This window comes from Sus scrofa, chromosome 9 (genome assembly GCF_054392235.1).
Source record: "Sus scrofa isolate SSC_HxYL_T2T_F1_AM1 chromosome 9, Sscrofa_HxYL_maternal_Yorkshire_Landrace_v2.0, whole genome shotgun sequence".
Taxonomy (NCBI): domain Eukaryota; kingdom Metazoa; phylum Chordata; class Mammalia; order Artiodactyla; family Suidae; genus Sus; species Sus scrofa.
In genome coordinates, this window is record NC_139391.1 from 118524916 (window position 1) to 118546484 (window position 21569).

At 49.5% G+C, this 21569-nt stretch overlaps 2 protein-coding genes across 51 annotated transcripts in view; both read left to right on the forward strand.

Moving 5' to 3' along the window:
• Positions 1-2191: 2191 nt before the first annotated feature.
• LOC146400111 (uncharacterized) lies at positions 2192-13747 on the forward strand. The gene is made up of 2 exons (XM_084977590.1): positions 2192-3309; positions 13326-13747. Exon 1 carries the CDS (start codon positions 2327-2329, stop codon positions 3287-3289), a length of 963 nt encoding a protein of 320 aa, XP_084833716.1. The 5' UTR covers positions 2192-2326; the 3' UTR covers positions 3290-3309; positions 13326-13747.
• PPFIA4 (PTPRF interacting protein alpha 4) overlaps positions 2564-21569 on the forward strand; it is a 75076-nt gene continuing 56070 nt past the window's right edge. For 23 of the 50 annotated variants that reach the window (XR_014816207.1, XR_014816208.1, XM_084977553.1 and 20 more), the window contains exons 1-9: positions 2564-2693; positions 13898-14524; positions 17712-17813; positions 18202-18366; positions 18681-18755; positions 18982-19071; positions 19615-19806; positions 20084-20230; positions 20495-20629. Coding sequence is in view for 48 of the 50 variants with exons in the window: in XM_084977553.1 (XP_084833679.1) it covers positions 14291-14524; positions 17712-17813; positions 18202-18366; positions 18681-18755; positions 18982-19071; positions 19615-19806; positions 20084-20230; positions 20495-20629 (1140 nt within the window). In the remaining 2 variants the exon portion in view is untranslated. Of the gene's footprint in view, positions 2694-13667; positions 13748-13897; positions 14525-17711; positions 17814-18201; positions 18367-18680; positions 18756-18981; positions 19072-19614; positions 19807-20083; positions 20231-20494; positions 20630-21569 lie in introns of those variants that run through there. The other 27 variants (XM_084977561.1, XM_021063606.2, XM_084977555.1 and 24 more) reach the window with 4 other exon arrangements.

The following is a 21569-nucleotide window of genomic DNA, read 5'->3' on the forward strand; positions in this document are numbered from 1 at the left end:
GTTGTGTATTCTTGGCTTTTCTTGCATGAAGCTGATAGTAGTGATGATAATGATTTTGTGCCTTTTGTACTATACTAGAAACTTTTCAGAATATCTCTAATTCTCACAGTTCTGCAAGGTAGGTGACACTCTTCCCATTCTCTAGCTTAAAACACTGAATCAATGACTTACCCAAGGCCATTGTATTCAGTAAATGGAAGAGCCAGGATTCTAACCCAGGTCCTTTTGCTACGCCACGGTTAAAAAGGTCAGTCTCATTATTCTTGTAGCAGATGGTGGCAAAGCGGAGTAGGCAGAGTGTACATAGAATAAAATAAGAAAGAGGGGTGAGTAGAAAGTTGATTGTGGTATCCTTTATTCCTCATCAGCCTAAAAGGTATATAAGATTGATGATTCTTTTAAATATGTGTTTCTAAGTAAAATATAAAATAAACCAAGCAAGTTATTATAGGGAGAATAGTGATATTTTCATTGAATTGTTAGACATTTATCATGCTGACGATTGTGTTTAAGAATGCATTCCCAAAAAAAAAAAAAAAAAAAAAAAAAGAATGCATTCCCATGTTGAAACCAGACTCCTGCATTATAAGAATTTAGTAACTTTCCTGTGCTCTGCCTTGCCCTGTGCTACCTGGGAGAGCCTGGCTTTTCATCCCTGCAGAAATACTAATGTCCTCTTGGTGAGAGGACTTGCTCTAGCTGGTATACTCTGAGAAGAGGGTCATGTTCTTGTTTTGTTCTCCTAACAAGATAACCTTATTGCTTGTCTTCCCCCAACCTGCCCTCCACCCAGATTAGCTACTCTGAAGCTGAATATTAGCTAGATATTGCCATGAGGTGGGCATTAAGACAGTATTCTTTAAACATGAAAATCTCATGGCCGCAGTTATTTTCATGAGCCAGACTGCTTAAATTAGTGTGTTGTTTTTTCCTTTCCGTTCATTCTCCCTGCCCCCTCCTATTTAAAGAATATTCTTGGGAAGCATCTGCTTAATATTGCTGCTAACAGCTAGCCTTACCCCACACTGCAGGTGGTAGTAAAGCTGTTTACACAGACAGTGAGTCTGGGTCAGTGAAGAACAGAATTTGGGCATTTAAATGATAAAAACAAAAAGCCAGGACTATTAAAGCACTTTACAAATCTCTATAATCAAAAGTTGCCTCTTTGAGGCAGAGGAGAGAAGCACAGAGCCCCTAGTTCCCTGAACAGAAGATGCCACAGAGCAGAAGGGGGTTGTCTTGGTGGATTGTGTGTCCCACATTTAGGAGTTATTTTTTAAAAGGATGGGGGAAGTGAAATAAATTTAATAATTGTCTTAATAATTGTGTTCTGACTGAACTTCCTAGTTTTTGCATCAAACTCCATATTATGATGATAGGTACAATATTAGATGTTGCCTCAGCTGTTCTCTTAGTATGATATTGACAAACACTAGGAGAAGTATGTTATCAGAGATTATGATGGCTTTAGCCCTTCCTCTGCATTGACTTTTCTAGGATGATTCCTGCTTTATTAGTGGAAGGATATAAAGTATCTCAGGGATTTCCTTTTGGTGAGAACCCCAAATCACCTGGAGAAGAGTTGGAACTTTCTGGACTGCTTTTGCAAAAACTATTTCTAACTTTCACTTCCTTAAATATATATATCTTGACTTTGCTTTGAGGATCAAACAAAATATTTAGCCTCATTTTTTACCTTTCAAATAAATCAGAATTCCTTAAGTGTTCCTGTCTTCTACCAAAGATACAAGGAAACTAAGCCAAATGGTGACTATATTGGGGGAAAGAATAAATAAATGAATGGATGGATGTGCCACTAATCTCAACTACAACATTTGTTGCTGATACAGAACGTGTGTATATCTATGAGTATGTACATATTGCACGTATATAAAAATCCTTCACACTTCTAGCAGTACTTACTGGGTATTGTAAAGAATTGAGTAGGAACTGTGATGAAACTTCACAAACCAGATGGGAAAGATGCATTAGTCGCCACAAGGGACAGGGTAAGGAGCAATTCAGGAAAAATGGAAAGACTGAACTAAAACTTGTCAGGAATTTTGGCATAGAGACTGTCTTCATGCTATGTATATATAATAGATATTTAGTTCATAGTAACAATGTTAGCATGCCAAATGCCTGAGTTAAGGCAATCGACACAATTCACTGAAGTGTACTCTGGAAATACATCTGGATTTCAAGTTTCTCCACTTAAAAAAATAGGTGCAACCAAAGGAAAAGTAGTAAATGGGCCCAAGAGAGTGAGAAAGGTGACAGGCCATTGGCAAGCAATTAAGGCCAGTTTTGAGAGCCATAGACATAGATGAGTTCAAAGAAACGCGTGCTTCTTCTTACTGGGGAGGAGGCAGGGTACCACTGGGCTCTGAAACTTTATGGGGAAAACCTGCCTCTCCACCACTCCAGGCCAAACCAAAATGGCGCGGAGCATCAAAGCAGCTCCGGTGTCACGTGCGAGGGGGCGTGGCCTCGGAAGACCAGGTCAGGCCCCGCCCTTGGGGTGGGGCCAGGGACCGTCCGCGAGACGAGGGGGTGGGGCCTTGAGGCTGGGCTCCTCGACGCTAGTGAAGTCGGCAGCTACCTCCGCTGCGCCCGCTCGGCTTTCCAAGACGCGGTGGGGGCTGGCTTCCTGCTCCAAGCCGAGCTGCCGGGCCTTCTACGATTGCAGGCAGGTGAGCGTTCAGAGCCCAGGTTGGGGGAAGGATGCCTCTTTTCCCCACTTCCAGCTCCCCTCACAGTTTGGGGCGGGGGACGGGGGAGAGTGGTGGTGAGTCTCTGGTGCTTCTTGGGAAACAACCCCTTTTTTTACTTAGATGTGTCCTCTCCCATAGGCAGAGATACCGCTCCCTCCGCTGCCCCTCACCAGCCTTTGCCGTGCTCTGTGTCCTTGGGGGTGAAAATGGGGGGCGGGGGGCGGTGCGATTTGCGGGGAGGGTGTGGAGTTCTTTCTCGGCTCCATCAGCTAGGAGCAAAGGGGCTGAGCTGGCAAGTCTCCCAGTGGGAACTGGGTGGTCTGCGCCCCCATTTCCCCTCCAGGAGAGTCAGAGAAGCGCTTGGGCCAGCTCCGCTCTTTTGGGCACAGGAGGCGCTGAGGTCTTCACGTTTCCCGGTGGTCTTAATCCTTCCCGTGTTTTTCATATCGCCCGTTCTTAACATCGCTAGCTCTTCATTTCTCGAACTGCCAGTCTCAGGCTGTGCCAGAGATGCCCCCATCTCCGCAGTGCCAGGGCGGTGGGGTGGATGGAGCGACCAATCCGAGGTCTGGTGAGGGTGGGCGCAACCATAGAGGTTCCAGAACTGAGAGGGTGGGAATGGGGAATTGACTTTCGACCATGCAGTTTAGTACAGTTTGGTGGCGGGTGAGAAAAAAGAGGTCGGTTGGGGGACTTGGAAAGGTGGTATGGCTGGGTTTTTTGTTTTCTTTTGAGAAGGAGGAGGAATTGAAGACAAGGTGTCACTAGGTGCTAATGTCACCCTTGAGGAGAGGTTTGCTGGTAGAGGGGTGGGGGAATTGGGGCTGCTGTCCTAGGAGGTGAGCAAGTGATTAAGGAGGAGGCTCTGCTTAGCATGGAGATCCCCTCCTGGTGGGAGCTTAAGGGGCCCCTTCAGTAACCAGGTTTCACCCACTTCCCTCAGTCTTTCCAGTTGGAACTGGTACCTAGTACTTTGTTCAACATCAGCAATTGAACAAAGTACTAGGTATCCCAACTGAACAAAATACTAGGTATACCAGTTAAGCCAGACACCCACTATTAGCCAGACACCATGCTAAGTGCTGAGTCTTATGAAGGCAATTTTGGGCCATGAAGGACTTGAAAGTTACACACTATAGGCTCTCTGTTAACAGCTCCCCCTGCCCATGCCCCTGCCCCAATTTTTCTGCTATTGGATTAGAAAAGACAGACCATGTCCATATGCTTTCAAACATCTGTCTAAACTGGATTCCAGTGCATCTACCCCCTACCACTATTCATTGGCCAGGTAGTCCTAAGGAAATCTGCCTTAGCAAAAGGAACGGTTTGAATGATTTCCTTTGGCTATTTTCTAGGACTTGAGGCCTATTTTTCAGGTCCTGAGACCTGAGGAAGCGGCCTGGGATAAATGGTATCTCAAAATAATGAGATGATGAATGGCACAATGGTTATCGGGGGCCAGGAATGCACTAGACACCATACACAGTGGGAGACACCATCTCTGGAAGGTAGAAGAGTGAGGGGGAAGGGGATGTGAAAGGGAAATTTCATCCAGTGGTATCTGGGATGTGTGCTGCTGAGTATGTCATGATGCCAGAACCATGGCATGTATGAGGTCTGGCAGCAGGGTGGTAAGGAGGGATGGATTGGAGGGGCAGGGCAGGGCAGGCAGCCAGTCTACTGGGTCTCCTCTCCGGGTTGATTGCTGAAGTCTTAAGAGTTAGGAAGATTTGTCAGAGATTGCTTGTGGGTTCCTTCAGAGCCTCTGAGGATAGCAGAGTGAGAGCCAGGGGAGGGGAAGAGTAGTCACTGGTGGCAGTGGGGCAGGAGTGAAGACTCAGCAAGGGATCTGGGGGCCAGTAGGGCTTTAGGATATAGGGGAAATAGCTGAGGTGTTTTTATGCCAGGGATACTCTACTCTGGGGCTTTAGGCCCTTGGATGAGTTGCTATAGAAACGAAGTGTGGTTTCTGAGTGGTATGGAGCTGTGTGGTGTGTGCATGTGTGCCCTGGAGAGGAGGAGTTGGTATGGAGCAGGGAGAACTAAGTGAGTGAAAGCTGCCTCACAGTCTAGGTCCAGGTAGGAAATTTGGAGAAATGCTGAGATGGGAGTGGGGTCAGAGGGAGGGGCGAGTGTGTATTGCAGCCACATGAAGTCACCATATGTCCCCCCTCTGGCCTGCTAGCTCACTGAGCTATAATTAGCTCTGGAGGGCATACAGTGCTGGCTCACAGGAGTGTGGCACTCGGGATGGCCAGCAAAGTAAAAAGTACTCAGAGGGGTGCTCGTGCTGGGTGGACTCTGAGAGGGGCTGTTCCTAGGGGCCCTCAGCCTTTGCTGAACTGGAAGGGTCCTGTGGGAACTGAGAATGTCATGGGAAAGAAGCTCTGGGCCAGGCTGGTATGAAATTCCAGGGCTGGCAGAGCCTGAGGACTCCCCTCTTTTCTCCTGCTTGCTGGCTCACCAGCCACACAAGAGGCATCATTGCTGCCCCCCTCATTGCTCTGCTTTCAGAGAGCTTTGGGAGCTGCAGCCCCCCATCTCCCTCTAGTGTTTTTTGTTCTCCCAGGTAAAGTCACTTCTAGTCCAGAGTATCTTCTTGCCTGTAAATCAGGGGCTGAGAGGCCTTGGCTAGAACTGTGAAAGTGCTGGAGAAGAAACTGCCACCAGTCCATTCATGCTCATGCTCATGCTCCAAACGGTGAACCACTGATCCCTTGACCGCGTCAGAGCCTGAATATTTGATCACCTGCCACTCTGTATTGTTCTCAAATGATTACTTGTATATCTTCTTTTCTCTGAGGTTGACTGTGAACTTCTTAAGAGTTGAGATTGTATGTTACTTGCCTTTTGTATCCATAACAATTCCTAGCTCAATAAGCAATCTACTATAGAATAAGAAATCTACTTAGTAATCGTTGGATTGAACTGAAGAGGTCTGTCTTCAGATCCTCCAGAGTCAGTGAAGTAGGGCCTCCTTGCAACTAGAAATACTTATCCTCTGGGGACCCAATACAGTGATGCTACATCAGTAGGGGAATTAGATTCTGTAGGCATTAGAGTGAAAATTCCTAAATATCCCCTAAAGCATGGTATATGGGTTTAGGTTTATAACTCTGAATAATAATAATACCAATGTACAGATATAGTATACATTTTATAGTAATTGTAAAAATGTGTAATGTATACAGTGATTTAAAAGAGTACTTAGATACAGTCTAATTTTGTAGTTAAGTGCCAGATGAAATAGCTGGTCTGCATTTAGAGGCCTTTGTTGCTCACTTTGCCCAGCCAGCAGAATTGAATTCTCATAAATTAAATGCATGTCTGATGTGACTTCATGGCCACTGTCTTCAGATAAATAACTCATTTTTTTTTTAATTTTATGGCCTCAACCTGTGGCATATGGAAGTCCCCTGGCCAGGGACTGAATCTGAGTTGCAGCTGCGGCAACACCGTACCCTTTAACCCACTACATCAGGCCAGGGATTGAACCTGTGCCCTTCCATCGACCCAAGCCACCACAGTCAGATTTTCAACCCACTGCACCACAGCAGGAACTCCAATAACTCTCATTTTAAAGGAGAGATACAATTCAATTTAAGAAAAGCCTTCCTTAGGACAATGAGGGCTTCCTTGTTTAGTAGTGAGCTCCTTATTCCTGGCAGATAATCAAATACAGACTGAGCTATCAGGGAGGTTGTGGAAGGAGCTCCCACCCAGGGTGGGAAGTTGACCTGCATGACCTCAGAAAAGCTTTCAAGTAGGAATTTGCAATTCCAGGTAGGGGCAGGGGTGGGGGAAGGCGCTGAATGGTAGAGGTTCTTGACAGCTACTACAGAAGAGGACTTGCCTGTGTTTAGCTTAGAGAATAGCTTCTGAGAGGAAGGCCTGGGAAATGCGGGCAGGACAGGAGCTTGGCCTGGGCTGTTCCATGAAGAGGGGATATTATGGGAGACAGGCGGTGACTCTCACCGTCTCTAATGTACATGGAACCCTGGGCTTGGGAGACGAGGCAGTGCAGTTCTGATGGGTAGTGGTAAATAGAAGGGTGCCCAAGTGCTCTCATGAACATACATGATTTCATGACTGGCAGATGCGTGTGTTTATATAACCATGCATATTCATTCTCATGATTGCACAGACACACACACACATACACACACACACACACACACACACACACGCATTCTCATGACCACAGTCATATACCATCATGATCCCTGACATACACATCACCAACCACATCCATACACAGTCTCACTGTTGTACATACCACTCATATTCCCTCATGCACATACACTCAGAATCCCTTTCTTGTGACCATACTCTTACACGCACACTGTCTTCTTCATGATTACACGCATACACTACAAATTCTCATGACTACACACTTACATACTCTGTTGCATGAATACATACGCCCCCTCCCCCCGCCTGTTCTCTCTCTTTCATAACTGCGCATACCCCCCGCCCCAGCACTTTTATGACCATGTACACATGCACACTTTTTATGGTGCCTACATTTCTCTGGGCAGTTCTCTGTACTCTGAACTTTTCATGCCCGCAGCACCTAACAGCATTCCCTTCTGTTTCTGTTGATTACTCCTGAGCAATTCTGTTTCCTGTCATATGACAGCTCCCTGATCTGATGAGCTGATCTACTGATGCAAAGACTGCTGAGCAATTTTTCTTGAACACCAAAGGACTTGTATTTGCCTCACGTGGACCTCTAGTTTGAAAGATTTTTATTCTCCAAATATATCACACTTATTACTTTGTTTCTTCTTCTACAAATGTTATTTGAGGACATATATAAATATTAATCAGTGGCTCCGATTAGCAGAAGATGACTAGGGTTACTGTACTTGATGTCAGTTCATTCAAAGCCAGGTGCTTTGTTCAGTGATGCAGCCTTATATCTTAGCTTTTGTAAATAAAGGACATCTATGAGACATTTAGAATGTGGAAAATAGCTGGTGGGCCTGTGTCACCTATGTAACCTTCTCAGGTTTTTTGCTTTGTTGCATTGTGTGCTGCCTTTATTTTAGCAGAGTAGAAATACTTACCAGGGATCTTCTAACCTCTTTTTAGACTTGGAACCCTTTTGTGCAAATGAAACTTTAATCAGATGTCCAGTAAAATTGACAGATTTGGAGTTGATGAGATTGAAGGGAGGAAAGAGAGTTCAGAGCGAGCCGTTTTCATTTGTCTCACCTCTTTGTCCTTTTTTTCACCCCAGACTGCCCCTAAACATAGTCTGTCATAAAGCCAGTTTGTAGATCCCTGCCTTAGTTTAAAGAGGTAGTTGTGATGGCTATAATTTTGGTTATTTTATTTTGTTTTATATTTTTTTGCTTTTAAGGGATATACCTGTGGCATATGGAAGTTCCCAGGCTAGGGGTTGAATTGGAGCTACAGCTGCCAGCCTACACCACAACTATAGTCACAGCAACATGGGATCTGAACCAAATCTGTTACCTCCACCACAGCTCACGGCAATGCCAGATCCTCCACCCACTGAGTTGCCCAGGGATCAAACCCACATCCTTATGGATGCTAGTCAGGCTCGTTACCACTGAGCCACAACAGAAACTCTGAATTTTGGTTACCTTAGAAGAAGTATTTTGGGGGTGCACATAGACTTGAATTCCTCCTTTCCCCACTACCCATCGATGCTGGTCCTCCCTGGTGAGAGTGAGAGTGACCAGACAGCTAGGTGTGCCCAGGGCAATTGCAGTTTATACCTGTGTCCTGGTGTGTTGACAGTGCCTCCATTCACCGTCTGGCTTGAACAGAAAGTTGTGTGCTCACCCAAATAATAGGCCATGTCTTGGCAGGAGGTGGCTCATAACTAACTCCTGGGGAGCAGCTGGAGAGATGAGCCTCACAGATACGGGCCCAGAGGAACCTGTCAGATGGAAAGGGCTCTGCCTGTGTCTCCCTGAACTTGCCGACATTCAGAAGCAGAGTGTCTGGGCTGGCAGTCGGGGCTCACCTGTGTTGGGTAGCATTTGATACTTCTCAGAACAATTTCATGTCTCTTATTTCCTTTGACCCTCATGACAGCCTGGGAGATCACTAGATTGTGTTGTGTGTTATGACCTTCATTTTCCAGATTCAGGAACCCTGAAGCCCAGAGAGAAGTCTTACCACTTGCCTTTTAGTGGCCCGGAGAACTAGGTGCTTTTGAAGGGATTTGTGTCCAGCAATGAGAAACTGTCAGTAAAGCTTTCCAAAGAGTTTTTCTTCTGGGAAGGCTTCCTGTAGCTAATGTAGATTTTTAGTTTTCTTATTGTACTTGGTGTGGGCCTAGCCTTCAGCTGCTTCAGGGTACTCAGAGGTGACACTTACCAAGTGTTCTCTGGACCCTGGGCTCTTTGCATATGTTAACTCTTGTAATCATCACATCAGCTAGCTGAGGTATTATTGTCATTCTCATTTCGTAGATGAAGAACTGTGGCTCAGAGAGACTAGGTGTCTTTCCAGAGTTACATGAGTGGCCAGTGGAGGAGCCACCGTTCAGTCCCATAGACCTGCTCCAAAGTCTGCCTTTCAGGACAGGAGTGGCTCCTGCATTGCTGTCAAGAAGCTTTCATTTTTCAGAGAACAAGATAAATGAACCTGGCCTTGAATCAGCTTTTCCTATTTTAGCATTCCCCTTCTTTGAAGTTAGAAATGGACTTCCCAGAATGACTGTTATGTGTGTCCATTCAGCTTTGTGTACATGAGGACTATGGTAAATGCTGGAGCATCCAAAGATAATTAAGATATGGTTCTTACCCTAGAGTCTTCAGATGAGTTGATGTGCCACAAGAAAAGGGAAAGGCTATGCTAGGTTGATGGAAGAGACCATCTTACCTATGAAGGAATCAGGAAAGGATCCATAAAGGAAATGGTGTTTAAGATGAGCTCAGAAGGGATGATCGGAAGCTCCTTAGACTAACATGGAAAAGAAGACTGAAGCAGGCCAGGTGAGGTGCCAGAAGCACAGGAGCAATAAGTGGGCTCTGAGAACATGGCAGTGAACAGAGCTAGGGAGTACCAGGGCTTGACTGGGCTTTGGAGGAGAGGATGAGTAAGGGCTAGGCTTCTTGGGATGTTACCAAGCTGGACAGGGAGCAGATCAAGGGAGGAGGAAAAACTTCTGGATTAGAGGGAAAGAGAGGTGGGGAGCTAGACTCCATTCCCCTGGGAAGATCTGAAAAACCCACAGGGTGAGAGGAGCTAAGGACCCAGAAGAAAGTCTGTCTTTGTAGTTCCTATTGGAATGTGGTATGGTGAGGGGAACTCAGGGGGTCTTGTTACTACTCAGTATGGAGCCAGCTAGGAGGAGAGGGCAAAGATTTGGGTGGGTGGTGAATGAGGCCTTGGACATAAGTCACTTCCAATGGGAAAGAGACTTCCTCATGACCTTGATGCTTGCTGGGCAGAGGCCTTCCCCCAGGCTAGAGGGGGATGGTGGAGAGGGCCAGGATGAGTTGTCCCTAGGCTGCCATCTTCCTGAATGCGGGCGAGAAGAGCTGGGGCCCAAGTGCCTTGGTCCCTTGGAATAAGCACTGGGCCTGAAGGAGTCATGTCTACTCCCTCTTCCTCCGTCCCCTACCCCCTCTTTGGAGTCAGATAGACTGGAATTAAATCCTAGCTCTTACTCTTACTAGCTGTTTAGATTTGGTTACATGACTTTGCATCCCAATTCTCACATCTGTGAAATGGGAAGAAGAATTTTGTCCTCTTGCAAGGAATTGTGACGATTAATGTCTGTCAACTGACAACATAGTGTCTAGCACATGGAAAATACTGAATAAATCATAGCTGCTATTGTAACTGTTATTATTTTCCTAGATGATCAGCTCTCTCCCCATTTCCTCAGGCCTTTGCCCTTCCTCCAGTAGGGTGGGGATCTGATCTTCCACTTTTACCTCTTTACCCTGAAGGGGCTCTCACCCTGAAGTTCCCTCTTTGCCTGGCTCACGGCCCACTCAGACATGGGCATGGCTCCCAGCCCAGGCCCTTTGGCCTCTGTGGGACCCGGGAGCTTTGCCCTTGCTGAGCTAGCTCACCATGGTAAGGGCCTGCCATCTGGTAGAGCAGTGGGGATCCAGGCTGTGTGTGTGTGGCTGGCCAGAGCATCAAAGCCAAGTACCCATCCCTTGTGTTTGTTAGGAAAAGACAGGGATGACTTTGGGGAAGCCAAAGAGGCCTCAGAGTCTGCCTCTTCTATGTTTATAAGCCCAGAGGCCTGGTTTTCATCTGACCCCTCCTTTCTCACACACACCCTCACATCAGCTCACTATGGAGCCCTCTTCTGTTGTTTTACAGCTTCTCATACTCCTCACTGGCAAAGCCCCTTGCAGATGTTTGCTTTGGGGGCTGGTAGCTTTCACCTCTGAATCAGGACCTGTGAGTGTTATTTAGAAATTGTGCATGAGTTGAGGAGGCTTCTGTTAGGCTGAGATGATAATTGTGCTATTTAAAGATGGCCATGGAGCCAGAAAGAGCCAGGCATTCAGATGTGGCTGTCCTCAAGCTCCCTTCTGCTCACCGTGCCTGTGCAGTGTGTGGGGGTATGGGCAGGAAATCCTGGACAGTCACCTCAGGGGCATCTGCCTGGCATCCACCTCTGGGTTCATCTTTAACCTCTTCTATGTGGTACCATTTCACTGGGGGAAGTGGAGTTGCTCCCTGGCTCCTGGTTCGGAAAGATGCTGAGAAAAGGCTCATGGCACCAAAGCTAGCTTCTCAGTTGCCAGAATGACTGGGAGGATTTGGGGAAGCCAAGTTCAACCAAATAGCACATCACCCTGGGCCACCTAATGACCTATTTTCCCTTCCTGAGAACTTCCCAACCCCTTCCCTGAATCATAAAAATCCGTCACAGGCCCGCTTTGCCCACTACTAAGGTAATTCATACTCCCCTACTGTGGGGTGCTTTCTGCTTTCCCAAACTCTGTTTATCCATGATCTCATTCCTTTGAGGTGGACTAAACAAGGGTTGTGGCTTCTCTCTTACAACAGAAGCCTCAGTGGATCATGACAAGCCCAAGGTCACCCATCTGGTCTGTGGCAGAACTGCAGCTCAGGTTCCCAAAGTCTCAACTCTGGGCTCCTTACTCTGTATTACACTGCAGGCTGCCTGAAGACCTGTGGACCAAGTCCCTGAGCTCCTGAGCATACCATTCTCTCCTCCAAAGGACAGTCTCTGCCACAGGGGGCCCCTTCTCAGACTGACCTTCTCTTCTGCCCTCTCATTTCTTTTGGCTGTTGATGAGCTGGGACAGGTATGGGGGTGCCAGTGTGGCCTTTCAGCCTCACAGATTGGAACATTTAGAGTAAAGGGACCTAGACACAGTGGATGGAAAGAATCAGAAGAATGCTGTTATTAGCATCAGTGAGATGGCAGCTCTGGCACGACTAGAGTAGCAGCCCCTCCGATCTGCTTCCAGCTGCTCTGTGGACCAAGGGTGTTGGTGTAGCTAGGGTGCAGACCTGGGCACTGCTTTTCATCTCTTGGGACCCTGCCCTTTACAGTGGCTGTCCAACTTGGGGAAAGGATCCCCAGATCAGAGTTTGTGTCCAGTTTCTGTGTCTGGGAACATCTGTATGTCCTAAGCCTCCAAGTTCCTGTATCTGCCTGTGGTATGTGTGGACATTAGTGGAGGGGACAGGGGGCAGCACCCCCAAGTGCCACTTGAACTACTGGACCCTCTGGGAATGGCTGTGGTTGTGACCTTGGGAGTTAAGCTGATGCTCTAACTTTTATCCGATCTAGGTCTGCATTCCTCCCCAGCCTCACTTTGGCTGCCCACCCCCATTTCTGGGGGAAGGGATGAGGTAATGATAGGCCAGTTCAGGATGAAGAGGCTCAGCTCTTTTTTGGTTCCCCTGCTGGGTTCAGCCCTGCCACAGGCCAGAGGCTGCCTGTGCCTGGCTTTTCACCTTTCACTGGGTCCTAATGCCGCCTGTTCTCTCCCTGACCCTCCCAGTCGGCCTGTTGCCCAGTCTGCCACCTGAGCGGTAGACAAGAAACTGTCCCTGTGTCTCCCATCTGGGGAGGGGTGGAAAAGGAAGGAAAGCAACATCATTGGGGCTTCTCCTGTGTGCCCGTCACTGTGCTGGGTGCCTTCCACAACATGTCTCATAAAACAGGAGCTCTGAAGACAGCTCCCTCTGAAAACTGATTAAGGTGGTAGCCTTCCAGCAGTGAGCAGGGAGGGTGGAAGCTGATGGCAGACAGGGAGATCCCCAGCTGCAAAAGGCCTTTGCTCTGACCACTGGGCTTCCCTGTGGCATTACTCCCAGGCTGTGCACATGCTACCGACCCTTGCTGGTGACTTCTGGCAGTGCCAGCCTTGGCCATTCACACAGAGAGAGAAGATTCCTCATCATGAGCAGGGGCCCCCACACAGCGGCCCTACCCTAGGAGAGTAACATCCCCCGCCCCCCCGCCCAATGTCAGCCAGTCACTGCTCCAACCCGAAGGCCATGAATTCACAATGGAAGCCTGCTGTCTGCCAGGTTTCAGGAGCAGAGGGTGAGCTGAGCCAGAGCCTCATCCCTGAATGATGGGCATGGAGCAGATAAGGGCTCTCTGCCTGCTCCTGTGCCCAGCCTGTCCTTTCCAAGGAGCCTTGTTGTGCCAGTGGTCAGGGTAGGACCTCCTCGGCCCCTGTTTCCTATGATCCCAGTAGTCTATCCTGTATGGGACTCATACCCACTAAGAGCCCTTTGACCTCGTCTGTGCTTGTCTTATCCTGAATGTGCCGGAGAAGCCTGTGAAGGAAGACAGAGACCCTATTTCCTCTCCTCCCACTCTCCCAGCCCCAGGTCTCAGGAGCACTCTGGCCAGCCTTCCGGCTGCTCCCCTGCCGCTTACTGAATCATTTCTATATTTGGCCAGCAAGCCACATGGGTGGGGGAACCACTCCACTGCGGCTGCACTTCTGACAGCTGGGGGTGGGGGAAGCTGGCAACAGAGGCTCCAGCAGCGGGCATGTGCATTTCTTGGGAGAACTAAGGAAGGCACCATCTGAGTGAGTAAGCCTGGAGAAGGGCCATGTGCCAACTCCCCCCCGCACCCCCGCCCGCATTCTGGTCCAGGTTCCTGCCTCTTCTCCCTTCACCCACCTCCTGGATGTCCTTCTCTGCTCAGCTAGTCCTCACAGCAGTCTCTTCTCCCACAGACCATTGTCCTCCAGAAACGATGGTTGTCGCTGGCCCCAGCTGGGACTCTGCCAGGCTCCAGTGCTCAGTCTAAGTAAAGGGCCCTCTTCCAGCCCTGCTCTCCATGCCTGTCATGGCCACACTCAGCTACCGCCTGCTTGTCTGGGGACACAGGGCACCCAGCCCCAGCCCTGAGAGGTTAAGCCAGGCCCTTTGGCTCCATTTCACAGGGGCGTTCTGGGCACCCTTTCAGACCAAGAGCAACTGATGCCATGGGAGAAGACTCTGCCCACCTGTTCACTCATCTGGCACTGCCCACTCTGAGACCCCTGCATTGGGTCCCTCTAGAAGTGCCAACCCTGTGAACCCCTCCCCTGTCCTCTGACGCTGAGAAGGCCCTGCCCACCCCCACCATGTGTGAAGTGATGCCCACAATCAATGAGGGGGACCCCCTGGGGCCTCCCCATGGCACCGATGCTGAAGCCAACTTTGAGCAGCTGATGGTGAACATGCTGGATGAGCGGGAGAAGTTGCTAGAGTCCCTTCGCGAGAGTCAGGAGACTTTGGCTGCAACACAGAGCCGGCTCCAGGATGCCCTCCATGAGCGGGACCAGCTCCAGCGCCACCTTAACTCTGCGCTCCCCCAGGTAAGGCTGCATGCCTCTCCCTCATCCCTTTCCCCTTACCAGCCTTGCAGAACCCAACATCCTCTGGGCCCTCAGCAGTCTGAATCTGTTTTCATATCAACATATAGAATTCACAGAGCATTTGCTCTCCCCCTTTGCTTCACAAACCTGTCCCCATCATTCCCAAGTACCTCAGAATGAAATTGTCTTCACCTGGGAAAAAGGATGGCCTTTGATGCAGGAAGAAAACGCAGCCTAGTTACCAACTGCAGTGAGCTCGCGTGGCCAGCAGGTGGCACCCGGGATTGGAAAGACTCCTTCCGCAGCTCCTCGCTAGTGCCCTATTCTTGGAAATGGTGGGTGGGGAACCACAGAGAGTGGAGATGGGAGCAGCCTTGAGATGATCTGGTCCCCCTCTCATTGCGCAGATGAAAAAAAACAAGTGACATCACATGGAAAATTATAAGCAGAGCTGTGATACCTCTCTTGTTCTCCTCAATCAACACTAGTACTAGCAATAATAGTCATTATTTATTTTTTGCTTTCTGCGTGCTAAGTATGTATAGAATTTCCTTCACTCAGATCTCACAACTGTGAAGTTGGTGTTATGATCACCATCATCTCTATCCTACAAATGATGAATTAAAACTTAAGGAGATTGGTAAATTGCTCATAAGCACTCTGCCTCTGGGGTGCTGCTGGGGTTGTGGGAGGCAGCCCTGAGGAGCCAAACTGCCCAGGACTCAGGTCTAGGCCCTTTCCTCACATGGGGGGAGAAGCACCTAGGAGTGGAGTCCTACCTAGGGCTCCAAGTGGCTGGGGTCAGAGTCTTGAGATGCTTCGTAGATAAGAATAGGGAGTCCAGGTGAGGATTTGGGGTGGGAGGTAGGCCCATCCTTACTGCACAGTGTTTGGGGCTGTAAACAAGCCCTGAGATGAAGGAGCCAGTCCCTGCCGCCAGGGAGCTCATCCACTAGAAAGCAGATAGACTAGAGCCCAAGTGACTGAAGAGAGTGTGCAGGAAGAGAAGGGGGGCCCTGCCCTTGAAGGACTGTGAAAACCGTGGAATAGTTAACATAGCTTCTGGCTCACTCATCCTCACAGCAGCACTTGAGGGAGGACTGTACTTCTCTCTTTCAGGTCAGAGGTTAGATATCTCGTCCAAGGTCACACAGCTAATGGGCAGAGCTGAAATTTGATCTCAGCCCTGAACTGGGAGCTTCATGAGAGCAAGGATTATGTCTTTCCTGTTGCTGTGTCTCCAGTGACCAGCACAGGAGCTGGTATGTGGTCGGTGCTCAAAGGGCTTGTGGTTAAATGGTGGGCTCCCAATCTGAACCACTCCCAAGTTTTTAACCGCTGTTGCAAACAGTTTTCAGAGGAGAGAGAGAACCTTCTGCCAGGAAGTCTGGAAAGGTCCCAGGAAGGTGTGTCCTAAGAGATGGGCTTTGAAAGATTAGGTGATGACAGCGGATTGGGCTTTCCAGGGGGAGGGATCCCATTGAGCAAGGGTGTGGAATTAAAAAGCTTACTAGTGACTGGAAACAGCAGGTGACCCAGGTGGACCAGGTCTTAGGGTATATGGAAAGGAACCATGTGAGAGAAGCCTGGAAACGAGGATAAAATATTTGTGTTTAATGGTGTGCTTTGGGAGATTACCCTGGCAGCGGTGTGTCAGATGGGACAGAGTTGGTGAGGGTAGTGGGAGCCACCCTAGGGTGGGAAGATCAGGCAGTGGCTGAGCTTGAGGATAGGGGAGGAGAGCACCAGTCCTTTGGTAGTGACATCATGGTGCAGGCTGGGGCCAGGCCGTTGAGTCCTGTGTCGGGGTGCAAGCATGTGTGCGTGCTTGCACATGTGTGTGGGGTGTGTAAGTAGCATGGGTAGTGAAGTAGCATCGAGGCCAGGCCTGGCTTCCAGGATGTGAGATGCTTTACCACTTTTGGCCATGGCCTTGATAGAAAGGCAGTAATCATGAGCATTGTCAGGGTCTGAGGTTTCTCAGACTCTGGCATCTCCATGACTCTTCCCACAGCCCTTCTTGTCCCCTTTGCCTAATATGGAGTGATAAGAGGGGACTGCTTTGGAATTCTTCCTTCAGTTATGAATCCTAAGTGTGTGAGAGACACTCCAGGTTAGGATGGGGCTGCAGGTTGGTATGCGGCTTGTCAGTCACTCCCAGACTCTGGGCACTCACAGAATTTGGGCCATTATCTGAAAAACCTTCTGGAATTAGGTGATATCTAGTTAAGCAAATAGATATGATGGGCCTGGGTCTCTGGGGCTAGCCTCTTACCCTAATGCTTGTCCTGATGGAAGAAGGTCTTGGGTGTATGAGCCTGCTAGTGTGGGAATGGAGCCCCAGGTGGGATACTTGGAACGTGAGTACTCAGTAAAGGCAGGGCAGGTGCCCTGGCATCAGGCCCCAGGATGGAGTGAGCCAGGATCCCAGAAGGCAGAGCTGAAACCACATGGTTGATCGGGCAGGTCTGTATGCTCTCTCACTGCCATATATGTGGGCACTTCAATCACCTTATTTCACCAGCTATTTACAATGTGCAAAGCCCCGGGGAGGGTGTGGAAGAGAGCTCTCTGGAACATTCACTTAAAAACCACCTTCTCTGATAGCCATCTATCACTGTTTGGACCTTACTAACACCAAAACAGAAGGGAAACTCCCCTCTACCCATTTCTAAAGGGAAGTGTCAGGCTCTGGTGGATGCAGAGGTGTGGGTTCAATCCCGAGCCCAGCATAGTGGGTTAAAGGATCGGGCATTGCTGCAGCTGCAGTGGAGATCAGAGCTGTGGCTCGGATTCAGTCCTTGGCCCAGGAACTGCCATATGCCATGAGCGTGGCTGTAACGTTATAAATTGAATAAATAAATAAATAGAAATGTCACTTGATTGCCGGGGAAACAGAAATACAAAATGGGAGGGAGGACATTATCAGATTATACTGGTGGCTGGAGGGGAAGGGGCTGTAGAGCAGACTTGGTGATTTCTCACTCATATGAGACTGTGTTCCCTTGCACCCTACTGCACACTTAGAATGGAAGCACATGCAGGCTGCTGGATGGAGAGGGATTTTTCTGGGGATACTTGGTAGAAGTAAAGGGACGGGTGAGAGGATCCCACCCCTGACTTGGGCATGCAGGATACTGCTCGGGTGGTGCACCCCCAAGCACTGAGGGGCCTTGGGGATTTTCAGGAATTTGCCACCTTAACCCGGGAGCTGAGTATGTGTCGGGAGCAGCTTCTAGAGAGAGAGGAAGAGATATCTGAGCTGAAAGCAGAGCGGAATAACACAAGGGTAAGTGGGGTGACCTGGTGTGTGTGTGTGTGTGCAGGCTGGGTGGTGGTGATCGCCCTGACCAAGGGAGCAGGCCTGGCCAGGGCCGGCACAGCCCCGGCCCCATCCTAGCCGCTTCCTGCCCTGTGTTCTAGGATGAGAACCAGCAGTGCTAGGCTTTTCACCTCTAGCTGGGGAGTCATGGGAAAGTCGGGGTCCTGGGAGAGAGGCCAGGGTAGATATTCCATTGAGGCAGCAGCTGTTTACCCACATGGAAGTATTTCAGCATTCTCACAAGGGTACATGTGGCTGTGCTCACGTCTCTTAGTGTATTCGTATGGACCCTGCTTATAGCCCCTGGAGCCCAGGCTCACTGCCCTTCCTCTCACCCTCCCCTCCTCTCTGCCAGTTACTTCTGGAACATCTGGAGTGCCTGGTGTCCCGTCATGAACGGTCACTGAGGATGACTGTGGTGAAGCGTCAGGCTCAGTCACCTTCAGGGGTTTCCAGTGAGGTGGAGGTGCTGAAGGCTCTCAAGTCACTGTTCGAGCACCACAAGGCCCTGGATGAGAAGGTACCCAGGCTGGCCCCTTGCTTGCTCCGCCCAAAGTCCAGTCCAGCCGGGTTTCCCCTGGAGCCTCCTTCCATGCATCCTTTCTCTGTGATTTCTATGTCCTGTGTTTAGGGAAAACTGCCTTCTAGCTTCATAACTGACTCCTTTCTACCACTGGTCCAATTTCCAGATCCTCCTATTAGGTTCCCTCTCAGATATTTGCTTCTTGGTACCTCCTTCTCTTTGCTCAGGGGTGGTAGAACAAGCCCATGCTTCTCCAGCTTGAGTCCAGTGGGGTCCCCGTTTCTTTCTCCATCTCCCCTTACCTTGGGCAGGTGCGAGAGCGGCTCCGGGCAGCCCTGGAGAGAGTTACCACCTTGGAAGAGCAGTTGGCGGGTGCCCACCAGCAGGTAAGCTGCTCGCTCTCCTTCCGTCTGTAGACTATAGCTCCTAGAAGCCATGACTGGTTTACGCCTTTTCCCTCCTCCATTCCTCATCGGATTTCTCCTCTCTGTCTTAGCTGGAGATTGTTAGCTAGGGTGGGGGGAGGGGGTCATCTCTGTCTGAGAAGTGGGGGACTCAGAAAAGTCTGAGACATATAGGAGGCTCTCTTCTCTTTGACTCGGTGTCCTACAGGTGTCTGCCCTGCAGCAGGGGGCAGGGGTTCGGGACGGAGTGGCGGAAGAGGAGGGGTCTGTGGAGCTGGGACCGAAACGCCTGTGGAAGGTGAGTCGTAGGGAGCTGCATAGCAGGAGGCCTGTCCTACCCCAGGATGGGAGTTGGGAGCCCTACCTGCCTTCATTCAGTGGAGTTACTGAATTAAATTTGGAGCTTTCTCCAGTATTACCATTTCTCTTTCCTTCTTTCACCTACCCTATCTTTAGATTTTTGTTTTAGTGATCATACATACACTGCTAAGCATATAGTGTGTTTGTCCACTCGAATTGTTAGATGCCATCCACCTAAGAGATTATGTCTCTTTCTTAGGCTCTGTTTCCCTAGTCATGCCCTTTTCTAGGTTACAAGAGGCTGAGCTAGCAGGTAAAACTAGAAATGATAGTTTTTCAAGAGATACACAGGAAAGCAAGGGTGATTGGTTGTTATCTGGAATGAGTTTCTAGAGGCCAAAGAGAGGAAGGTGTATCTGGAGGTGTGCTCTGAAAGCGGGGGCCAAGCTGTGATCTGCTCTCCCCACCTCCCCAAGGGAAGGGGAGGGGAGTGGGATGCCCTGGGCTCTGATGACAGACTAATAGCTCACTGTCTCTGGAGGATGACGCGGGCCAGGTAGAGGAGCTGCAAGAGCTCCTGGAGAAACAGAACTTTGAGTTGAGCCAGGCCCGGGACCGACTGGTCACCCTGACTGCAACCGTGGCGGAACTTGAAGAGGACCTGGGCACGGCCCGCCGGGACCTTATCAAGTCAGAGGAGCTGAGCAGCAAACATCAGCGGGACCTCCGAGAGGTGAGCAGGAACTGGGGCCTGACCCTGGCTTTCTGGGTGTAGACGTTTGGCACTCAGGAAGGTAGCTGCTAGATGTCCCAGGTAAAGAAGGAGAGCAGGCAAGGGCTGGGAATTGTAAAACTAACACCTGGTAGGGAGGAGTGGTGGGAGGGATGGGTCAAGGTCAGAAATTGACAGGGCATTGTGGAGGAGATACAGTGTTGGAAGGGAGGTGCAGGCAGAACGGGGCAGGGAGAAGCTGATGACCTTTCCTCCTGTCATGTCCTCTCCTAACCAGGCTCTTGCCCAGAAAGAAGACATGGAGGAGAGAATCACTACACTGGAGAAGCGCTACCTGGCTGCTCAGCGTGAGGCCACATCGATCCATGATCTCAATGACAAACTGGAGAATGAGCTGGCCAATAAGGAGTCCCTGCACCGCCAGGTAACTCCTGCAGTTGGGGTTGGGGGGCATGGTACTTGACCCTGGAGGTCCTGATGATCCCTCTGGAACCCTCCCTTGGTGGTCCAAGAGACCCCGAGGGTCACCTTGGAAAAGGGAAAGTCAGGGGTCTTTGGGCGGCCCAAGAACCAAGATCGCCCCTTGATGCTTCTGTCCCATCACCTACTTTCTCCTGAGGCTAAGGCAGGGGGTTGGGGAGGCTCCAGTGCTCCCTTTGGACTCTCCTCCCCACCCCCACTTTGCTAGTGTGAGGAAAAAGCCCGACACCTGCAGGAGCTGCTGGAGGTAGCAGAGCAGAAACTGCAGCAGACAATGCGCAAGGCTGAGACACTGCCAGAAGTGGAGGCTGAGCTGGCCCAGAGAATCGCAGCCCTCACCAAGGCAAGTTGGCCAAGGGTCTGGGAATCTGCCTCTTCCCCATGCTTCCTGAGCTCTACTGGAGTGAGGCACTGAGCAGAGAGAGTGGGAGGCACACTGGGCTGGGGGCCAGGAAACTCTCACTTCATGACTCCAGGAAACACACTTTTTTGTGTTTGTCAGATGAGAGAGTAATCCCTGCCCTCATCACCCACAGGGATGTGACAGCCCCATAAGAAGGGATGTAAGCATACTTGTAAGAAGCAGGAAACTGTGCTAATGCAAAGTACTGTGTGCACTGTGGTTAATACTTCCTGTTGTTTGGGTCTAAAATGGAAAAATTAGGACTTTCATTTCTAGAAAGGTGAAATCTGAGAGGAGATATGATCAAAGTTTATACATCCCTGGAGGGCATGGAAGTTTAGGCTGAACGTTTTTGTTTTTGTTTTTGTTTTGTCAGATTGAGGCATTCTGGATCTAGGGACCATCCCTGGCTATTAAAGGCTGCAGCTTTTGGATGAATAAAAGGGAATATGATTTTATCTGATGGATAGTTAACTTTATGGAGGTGTACAAATGAAAACATCCTAGGTTTGGAAGAGCTATGCATGGACATTGACATGCAGTAGATTAATCAAGAGAATTTAGGAGTGTTTACAGTGGTCGGAGGCTCTCAGGAGAACCTCATGTGGGATCACCATGGCTACTCCCTAAAGCAGTGGAGAGAAAGGAAAGCAATGTTTAGTAAGCATCCCACCCAGAGCCTTTGAAGGATAGAGTCTGGCCAGTGTGCCACTGTGGCAGCTTGGGGGCTCTGGGGATGGAACCTGCGGGCTGATTGTACCTCAGTAGGCTCAGGATCAAGTTTGCTTCTGCCACTGACTGGCTCTGTGATCTGGGGAAAGTCACTCCCTCCCTAATTGGATGTCTGTGTCATTATCCCTATGATGATGTCATCATCTGT